Genomic DNA, 9729 nt, shown 5'->3' with positions numbered 1-9729 from the left:
TGTAATTCCATCTACTTGGGAGGGTAAGGCAGGTAGATTTCAAGTTCAAAGCCAGCCTGGGCAATTTAGTGAGACCTTGTCTCAAAATAAAGTTTGAAAAGGGCTGGGGATGTAGCTCAGTGGTATTGTGCTTGCCAGCACATCTGAGGCCCAGGGTTCGATCCCCCATACCACACACGTTTGCACAGACAAAAAGAGTAGACTAATCTATGGTGATCGATACCAGTATACTGGTTACATTTTGGGGGAGGTATTTATTGAGAAGGGGCACAATAGGAATTTCTGGGATTGTGGAAAAGTTCTGCATCTTGACCTTGTTTGTGGTTACGTGGACACACACTTGTAAATAATTAATTGAGCCATACTCGCAAGATTTGTGCAACTGGGCTGGCTCAGTGTTAAAGTGCTTGCCTAGCACACGTGAGCCACTGGGTTCAATCGTCAGCACCACATAAAAATAAAGATATTGTATCCATCTACAAGTAAAAAAAAATACATTAAAAAGATTTATGCAAAATATATGTATGTGAATTATGCCAATTAACAAGGAATCAGGGTAGTTTTTTCCCCAAGAAATATGAGTAGTCTAATATGGAAACATAAAAATGATTTAATAAAAGAAACAGAAACATAATTCACCATAAACAAAACAGAGCAGAATAACCAATTAGTCCTTAAAATAGAAAAAAGCAACTTTATCATCTGACACCCATTCGTGATCAAAACTGTTAGTAAACAAAGTATGGAATTTTTTTCCTTTTTCCAGTACTGGGGATCAAACCCAGGACCTCATGCATGTTAAGCAAGAACTCTACCACTGAGCTGTATTCCCAGCCATTGGAGAGGAATTTTCTTAACTGGATAAAGGTTAGCTATAAAAAAAATCTACAATAATATACATAATTTTTAGAGTGGAAATTTAGAAACAATTCCTTTTAAATCAGGATCCAGTTGAAAATGATTAAGAACAGCAATTCCATATACTCTTGTCTGGGAATCTGAGTTTACAGAGTAAGATGAGGAATACACAGGAAGAAGCCCCATTCTGATAACATCTGTCTTTTAGATTCACGTGGTTTCCAATTTAGGTTCATAACTTTCATGTTACAAATATTTTATAAGTACACAATAAATATTACACATCAATTTTTAAAATGAACAATTTTTAGATCCCATTAAGATGAAAGATGCTAGATTAAAAGAGAGTACCTATTGAATGATTCTACTTAAAAATTCTAGAAAATGCAAATTGATCTACTGTAACAGAAAGCAGATCAGTATGATGGTTGCTTGGGGACAGGAATAAGAGAATGCAAGGAAATTGTGGGATGGGTAAGAGGGAGAAATTATAAAGAAGTAGAAGAATATATTTTTTAAATGTATTTTTTAGTTGTTGATGGACCTTTATCTTATTTATTTATATGTGGTTCTGAGAATTGACCCAGTGCCCCACATATGCCAGGCAAGTGCTCTACCACTGAGCCATAACTCCAGTCCCTAGAAGGATACATTTGATTATCTTAGGCGGGTGTGGTGGTACACACCTGCATTCTCAGCAGCTAGGGGGAGGCTGAGGCAGGAGGATCAAAAGTTTGAGTTCATGGGCTGTGGCTCAGTGGTGGAGCACTTGCCTAGCATGTGTGAGGCACTGGGTTCAATCCTCAGCATCACCTAGAGATAAATATATTGTGTCCACTTACAACTAAAAAATAGATATTAAGAAAAAACTTAAAAAAAAAAGTTTGAGGCCAGCCTCAGCATCTTAGCAAGCCCCTGTCTCAAAATGAAAAATAAAAAGATCTGGGGCTGTGGCTCAGGGGTAATGTATCCTGGGGTTCAGTCCCCAGTACAAAAAAAAAGGGGGGGGGATTACTTGATTGTGATGACGGTTTTACAGATGTATTATCAAATTGCACACTTTAAATATATGCAGTTTATTGTATATAAATTACATGTCAATAAAGCTAACTTAAAAAGGAAGAATAGATGCATTTACTTGCAATCAGAGTTTATCTTTCACTATTACATGTCTCAGATGTACTCTGACACCTAATTGGACATACAATCTATGCCAAGAACTGAATAATTTACAGAAGGCAAGTTTCCACTTTTGTTGGAAAACTTCCAGTTTAGATCAAATATTCTGAAAAAAGCAATCCCACTAGTTTTAACTTTCCTTTAAAAAAAAATTTCCCCCCTGGAGAGGAAAGGCTGAAATGAGAATAAAGTGCTCATGCATCTTTTGCTCCTTTTAGGAATATCTTGGTATGGCAAAGGAATGAATACTGGATATATTCTTTGAAAACCAAGATTCAAAAAACAAAACCAAGATTCCATGAGAAGGAGACAAAGCAAGACTGTCTTACTGAATGCCTTGTTAATGGTCAATTATGGTTTCTGAGACAACACAGTTTGAGTTCTGTTCTGAGCCAACAGTGGGCCTACATACGGGGGAACATAAGATTTTCATTATTTTTGCATCTCAAAACAAAAGCCAGGAAATAATTTAAATGCAAATGATGGCTTGTAAAAAGCTATTTTTAAGTTTCTTGTTTCCCAGTCATGACTGAATAAAATCTGTAATACAGGAGTCAAGTTTTCACAAGTGATTTGTACTACACATGCTTATATGACAAATTGAAAATAATGTCTTTATTCTATTCTTATGATAAAATTCAAATTTCAAAAAGAGAATAAGATATTTCAGCACATTTTAAAGCTGAAAAATTCAGGGTAAAAAGGGTCAGGACATAGATATAAAGGTTATGAAACTTCACCATGGGTGAGGTAAGCCACAGAGCAAAATGGGGTGGAAATAAAAAACAGAGGTAGAATGCAGGGGATGTTGAGCACATTAAACAGTCCCAAGGTTGCTCATAGAGAGTTCCAGAGTCAGGATGGAGTTCCAGAAGCCAGTGGGAAAACCTTGGAATGACTTAAGTCGGAAAGGTGACAGAATTCTTGGAGAATAAGATGGCATGCAACAGAGAAGGCCCAGCAAGACTGGGTAGCTCACATTGTTTTCATCCTGCAAATCAATCCAGGTGCAAAGTACTCTCCAACAACAGTCAGAGCCTCCAGAATTAGAGATGCAAAAGCATCTGGACAGAGGAAAGGGTTTTGAGAAGGAAAGACACAAAGCAGTGGCAAGGGACTGGGCAAAGTGGATGCAGTTGGAGAGCTGCTCCAAGATGGGGTTTACTAAGGAAAAAAAAAATTTTTTTTTTGTCAAGAAAATTATGTATTTGTATCTCCATAAAAAAAAATAAAACTTCATTTTTGTTATGTCCCCTTTTTTGTTTATACCAATGAAATTCAAAAGTATTTGTTTCAGGCATCATGCTGGTGTCTTTGCAAGACTGCCTCGTTTGGCACTTCAAAAGGGTTTTATCAATTCCGGATGCCTGTACCTGTTTCCTCAGCACCAATGTGTTAATCATTTCCTTTTACTTGCACTTAGTCTAGTAGACTGCTAGCCAGAATCAACAATTTTTCTGATCTGCTATTTGTCTCCTTTTGTGTTAGATATTAATGTCCTTTTCAAAGGATTCATTAATCAGAACAGGAAGTAAGTGAAAGAATCATGTATCATGCCCTCCATTCATTCTACTTCATGATTATTTAAGTGGTCTTCATTTTTTTTCTGCCTCTACATCACTCATCAGCCCAGTGCCATGATCCATCCTGGATGCCTCCCACCATTTTAGCCCACATTCCACCACTGAAGACCTTTGTAGGATCAGAACCCAAGAGTCAGGACCACTTGTCAAAGCTGAATTCCTCTGCTTTTCTTAATTTCCACATTGAGTTTTAGCCAACTCTCTATACTAATACCCTGGCCCTGCAACCACCTTGGATTCCTTTTTCAATTCTCTGTTTCCCACAACCAAAAGCTGGTCATTGTTTAATTTTTTTCCACCGCACATTACATCAGGTAAACAGTGAGTTTCTAATTGGTTTCGCATTTGGATTTGCGAGCTTCTGGTTTAGTTCTAAGCAATGAGTGCCACCTATGTGCTAAGAATTATGCCAGATAAAGTATCTACCTCCAGGAATCGATGAATATTGAATACATATATGATTACATGCAACTGGGACATATAGGTAAGAATTAGCCAGATCCAAAATTTTAGCCCTTGATTTTTCCCAGGCCCAAAGAGCTGCTGACCACAAGAGACCCCTCCATAATCTTTGCTAAGTATGTGTTCTGGTGAAGGTAGACATGAATGTGTTAACAGCAGAGAGCGCATTCAATGACTTCTAAATAGTGTGGGGTCAAATGTCCAATATTGGAAAAAGTGAAAGGCAACCTCACCAACTCTAAAGACCAAGGTTTGGGAGACCCACTTTCTTTATACAGAATATGTCACTCTGTCCTTCCATGCCTTTATTGGTGACAGCAATGGACAAGAACAACGCCAGGCCCAATACCTGGGGTGCCAGGCAGGCCCTGCAGGGCCACTGGCACATCCAGCCCCCAGCCCAGATCCAATCTAACCAGGCCATGTTCCCGAATGGGTATGTCCCCGTCTGTCCAGTTTGTATGTGTGGATCAGTCTGTCTGAGTGCCTGAGCCGTTGTCTACAGGGTCCTACCATCCTCGGCACATGGTAGGGGCTGTTGGGAACACAGCGTGGCATTCCCCGGTGGACCACTGGGCCTCGGTGCTGACCATGGGAGACAGGGCCAGGGACTGGAGGTGGCAGGGGGCCAGGCACAAAGTTCACTCCAGGGCCACATCCTATAAAAGAACCAGTTGTCAGAGTGGGCTTCTAACTAGAGTGAGCAAAGCTCTGCTTCCAGGCAGCTCTGGTCCTCTAGTGTGAGTTTCTCTTGGCTTTGGTTTCCTCATCTGCAAAATGGGGATACCACTTCCCCTACCTCCAGGTGAGTAAATTCTGATAATCAATGAACTGACTAATTAGTCTATAGATGCTGTTCCAAAAGAAGGAAATATTGTCACCAAACTCAATCCTGGGAGCACAAGGGGTACCCAACTCCTCTCTGCTTTCCGGGATACAGCAGGCTGGGCTGGGGGAGGTACAAGGGGAGATTGGGAGAGGTGTGAAGGGAGGCCACGGAGGCACGTACCTAGGTTGGGTGGCATCGAGAAGTCCTCCATTGGATTGTAATTGAAGAATTCATGGGGTGGGAAGGGCTGGCCTGGGAAAAAAGGGGCATCCTGGGGCAGGGGTGGGAACAAGGGAGGTGGCGAGGGCTGAGGAAGAGGGTAGGGAAAAGACATGGGAGGGGGTAAAGGAGAGGGTGGGGGCGGAGGCAAGGCCAGCTGCTCCCCGAAGTCTGGGGACTGCCTATGGCTTCCCTGGAATGGATGATCCATCTCTGGCCAGTCCTCAATCCACGGGTCTAGGAATGGGACGATTGTTTTAGAAAGGCCTGGGAAGCCAGGCTGCCCTGAACTCTGATTATCCTCACGACCAGAGTTCTCTATTCTCTCAGAGAATAGGGCCACCAAGCTGGAGTACCGTGTGCCTTCTACCCAGTTTTCCTCATATCCTCACTTTTTAGGCCCATTTCAAGGTATGCTCCTTTTTTCTTGCCTCACATCTCCCACTCTTGTGGCCTCTTCCTTTCCTCCCTATTTCCTGTGCTTGCTCAATTCCTGTTATCTTTATCTTTCTCCTCTCCCCAACTCTTTCCCATAGACCAATAAATAAGCCAAATATAAAGACCCTGCTCTCCCTTCTGCCATTAGCCCCCCGTTCCTTCCAAAGTTCCACAAGGAACATTTTGTCCCATTTCCATGCCCTCATCAACTGCTCACTCACTCTTCTCCATGCTACTCCATGCCTTCAATGCATTTCCTCCTAAATGCAACCACTCAGGGACAAATTTAACCAAGTCTTGTCTTCTCAACAGTCACATGTCATCAACAGCCTGTCTTCCCTGAAAGTGCCTCTCTATCCTCACCTCCTTGTTTCTGCCATCAGTTCCTTTCCTGCCAATCTGAAGTTCATATTCACGCTCTCGACCTCTATCTTTGCCTGGTACCTGGCTACAAGTCTACTGTATTTCCACAGTACCTCCGACAGAACTGCCCTAATCAAACTCACAACTCATCCTCCCACCTCATATCAACTCTTGTATTGGATGTCCTTAATTTCTGTAGCTTCAAATTGGATTCAGGAGACCTGAGACACCACAAACTAGCTTCACCACAAACCTGTCCTTTGCTAGGGATAAACACTGTCATCTAAAACAGGGAAATGGGACATTACCCAATTCAGGTCTTAATTCACCTCCCTGATGCTCCAATTTCTGGCTACTAAGTTCCAGAAGTTTGTCTCTATGATATTTCCAGCCTCTGCCCCAACCCTGTGGTGCTGAGACAGTTTCTAACATAACTTACGCCTCCTACTCAACAAATACTGTCCTATTGGCACTGTGTACAGAGCAACTTTGCTAGACCTGGGCTGAAGGGGTGAATTGTGAGCAAGTGAGGCAGGAAACCAGTCTTTTGGGAATAGGATGGAGAGAAGCAGACATGGAAACAATCAACCATGATGCCGGGGTGTGAGGAGGCAGGAACTGAGAGTCTAACAAGGAAACATTTTGCTGTGCAGAAAAGTTATAACTCAGACATGATGGGAACTGTGCCCCATAACAGCAGGAGGGTCGGAACCCTCAGAAGCCTGTGCTGATAACCAGTGATAGGGGCCAAAGGACAGCCGTACTAAGCTGCAACCAGTGACACAGGGACCCTGAGGCTGAGATGAGCTTATAGGATGTTTTCCACTAAGCCCATTACCGTTGAGACCGACCTTGTGCATTATGTTTCTGCTCAGTAACCTTACAGCTGACAGCTACTCCTGTCCAATGAGTTTCCTTGCCTCTGCCACACTGCCTGGACTACCCTTCCTTCATTTCTGTCTTCTGATGCCCCACACCTGTGCCTAGCTAAAAGTACCACCATTTTTTCCCTATTTATCTGTGAACAGGATCTTTTGATACCTGGCCTTATGCAATAATCAATGCTTGCACAAACTCATTCATGTAAACAGAGGGACTACACGGTTAGACTGTAAAGAACTGGACTCAGCCTAAAATGTTGTTCCTATGAGCTAATGCTCCCCAAAGAATGACAAAGGCACACTCAGTATCCATGACAATCCTTCAAGGGACCCCAATTCTCCATAAGTACCTCTGTTCCACTCCCTTCCCGAGTCCTGTGCTCTGGCAGCCCTATCTGTATCCCTACCCGGTCCCCCTGTAGGAGGGCTCACCAGGGGGACGGTCACGCTTGGGCAGTTCCACGCCCCAGGCATCAGCCACATGGGTCAGAAGTAGATGTGAGAGGTGGCGATGTGCATGCTGGTCCCAGTGGACACCATCTCGATGGCGGTGCTGTACTGCGTGCCGGAAGTGGAAGTGGAGGTCCAGGACATCAAAGCAATGGTCCCCTGCCAGTGTAGCACTGTAGAAGTTCCCCTCAACCACATCCCGCCGTAGAGAGCCTGCGAGTGGCTGAAGCTGAGGGAGAAAGTGCAGCCTCTAAGAGGGTCCCCTATCTACCAGCAAGGTTTTCATCCCCTGTCCAGGAGGGCCCCAGTTACTTGCCTCTGGCAAAAGAAAACCCCCAGTGACGCGCTCCCCTAGGGGCATTGCCATGTTCCACACCAGCAAACAGGAATCTGGTAACACTTGGTCCATGCGCACAAACACTCGTTCCAGGTTCTCTCGGTAGCTCTCCATTGAGCAACGGCCATACCTGTTAGGTAACATATACGGTGGGCAAGGAGCACAGGGGCAGAGCCATACCTCCACCTCCAACCTGTATTTACCTCTCCCCTGCCCCAACCTGGAGAGATCCCAGAGGCAGGAGTTGATGATCACCAAGTCGGGGGCAGGCCCATATGTCAGCTCCTCCAGGACGTCCTCAAGGTACTCGGAGTAAACGCGGGTGAGGAAGTAGAAGCGTACAAGGTGGTGGCCAGAACCCGAGCAGAACTGGCGGACCTCACGATACTGTGTCCCGTTGTGCAGCTCACCCAGCTGGCCCCCAGCCACCAGTTGGTCCTGTTCAAAGCTCAGCTCCCCCTACCCACCCCCCAACCCCACTGGTCAGACCCATGCCAGGGAGGTGGACCCTGCCAGGCCAGGGTCTGCACCCGCCCACCACTGGCATAGCTGCCAAGCCTCCCTCACCTTGGCTTTCAACTGGGCAGCTGTAAGCAGTGAGTCTTTCTGGAGCAGAAGCACCAGGTCCTTATACACAGCTCTCTGGACTGCAGGGAGACAGTGATTCCCAAAGGCTGAGGCAGACCTTGCCCCACCCCAGCTCTTCCCAAGTCTAGGCCTCCCATCTTCCCAGGGTTGGACTGCCCAACACCAACTCCATGGAGTATTCACTTAGGTGCAGAAGAAAAGGGAAGATTTAAAAGCCCTGGCACTGCCTGTTCTTTCTAGTTGTGTCCCGCTCTGCCAAAGTAGTATACTTTGATCCTAGATCACCTGGCAAAATCAAGTTGGTCAAGTCCCCCAGGAGACACATGACACAGCCCATAGCTCCTTTTAGGGAAATTATGGAGGACTGTGAGAGAGAAAAAAATTCTAAGCAAGGATGGGCAAAAAATGCACAGGTTACATGTCAGGACACCTGTGGAAGATGTGCGGGGAATTAAATAAAAAAGAAGCGGGGGGAATCTATTTAACTAGAAGAGACTAAGGGGCAGAGAGACCTGAGATGGAGAAAAAAGGTGCAAACATAGAAACAGGTTGCAGGTGCGGGTTTGGGACATGTCATCCTAGAGGGGGCACTCACTGGAGTCCCCCAAGATGACCACGAACTTGTTGTGTAGCAGCTGCTGGACTTCCGAGGCCTGGAAGTGGACCATGGCGCTTCGCAGCGGGCGGTGCGGCACCTCGTTTTCCAGACAGAAGACCATGCCGCCACTGACAACGACGGGCTGCAGGGAGAGGCCACTAAGCCGCTCGAGGGCGGGGACTCGGAGCAGGTCGGCCCCAGGGCCCGCCCTGGGATAAATAAGGCCTGCGCCAGCCCCTCCCAGGCTGCTCAGAGCTACAGAGAGGCGGCTGCGGCGGCAGAAGGGTGCCCATGGCAGCGCCGGGCTTGGTTACACTCCGTGCGGGAGGCGGCGGACGCCTGGCCTGCAGGCCTCCAGGGCACTGTGGCGCTTCCCGCGCGGCGGCGCCGCCCTGCGCCCCGCCACGTGCCCGCTGCCCCGCGCATGCGCGCGCGCCCGCTCGCGCCAATTACCGAATCCCGGCGCTCCGCGCAGTTCACCGGCGAGTAGTGCGAGACCGCGCACTGTGCGCCTGGCCCGCAGCGGGCTCCAAGTCGAGCCTCATGTTCCCGCGCCCCGGGAGGCCAGTCGGTTCTGCAAAGCCCCCGCCCTGCAGAGCCCCTGCGCCCCGGTTAGCCGTCGGTGCGCAAGCCGACGCCCAGCGCTCTCCATGCGTGCGTCGCAGTGGCCCCGACGGCGCCTCGGGCCTCGGCGCCCCAGGCGGCGTCGCTCACAGCTCCCACTTCCGGTCACCCATGTCCCGCCCTACGCGACCCCCAACGCCCGAGGAGGCAGAAAAGCCGCAGGGCCGGCTGCTACGGAGCCCAGGAGCCAGGGCCAGGCCGACCCGGGCGGGCGCGAAGCCCGGGTGCGGAGGGAGGGGGGGGGCACGGCCACGGAAGAGATCAGCTGCCCACAGTGGTGATGGCCGCAGAGGCGGCTTCGTCACGTGACCCGGACGGGC

General features: G+C 47.4%; 1 protein-coding gene across 2 annotated transcripts; it reads right to left on the bottom strand.

Annotated features, from left to right (window-relative positions):
• Nucleotides 1–592: 592 nt before the first annotated feature.
• Nucleotides 593–9492, bottom strand: PCED1A (PC-esterase domain containing 1A). 2 transcript variants are annotated; one of them, XM_079126630.1, is made up of 8 exons: nt 9239–9492; nt 8783–8927; nt 8167–8246; nt 7820–8058; nt 7579–7729; nt 7245–7491; nt 5092–5367; nt 593–4741 (listed from the first exon to the last, which is right to left on the bottom strand). In XM_079126630.1, the coding sequence occupies exons 2-8, from the start codon at nt 8904–8906 to the stop codon at nt 4494–4496; spliced, it is 1365 nt and encodes a 454-aa protein (XP_078982756.1). In that variant the 5' UTR covers nt 8907–8927; nt 9239–9492; the 3' UTR covers nt 593–4493. The 2 variants fall into 2 exon arrangements, with proteins under 2 accessions (XP_078982756.1, XP_078982757.1); XM_079126631.1 differs by lacking the exon at nt 9239–9492 and having other exon boundaries at nt 8783–9194.
• Nucleotides 9493–9729: the final 237 nt, after the last annotated feature.

Source organism: Sciurus vulgaris (genome assembly GCF_902686455.1).
Source record: "Sciurus vulgaris genome assembly, chromosome: 2".
Lineage (NCBI taxonomy): Eukaryota > Metazoa > Chordata > Mammalia > Rodentia > Sciuridae > Sciurus > Sciurus vulgaris.
The sequence above is the reverse complement of the archived record's forward strand: the minus strand, read 5'-3'. Positions and strand labels throughout refer to the sequence as shown.

Excerpts from the sequence above, each read along its gene's own strand:
- PCED1A (XM_079126630.1), bottom strand. The coding sequence starts at position 8,906 with ATGGTCTTCTGTCTGGAAAACGAGGTGCCGCACCGCCCGCTGCGAAGC. Across the intron at positions 7,730-7,819 it reads TGCCTCTGGGATCTCTCCAG|GTATGGCCGTTGCTCAATGG; the intron begins GTTGGGGCAGGG and ends GTTACCTAACAG. Across the intron at positions 4,742-5,091 it reads CTCGATGCCACCCAACCTAG|GATGTGGCCCTGGAGTGAAC; the intron begins GTACGTGCCTCC and ends GTTCTTTTATAG.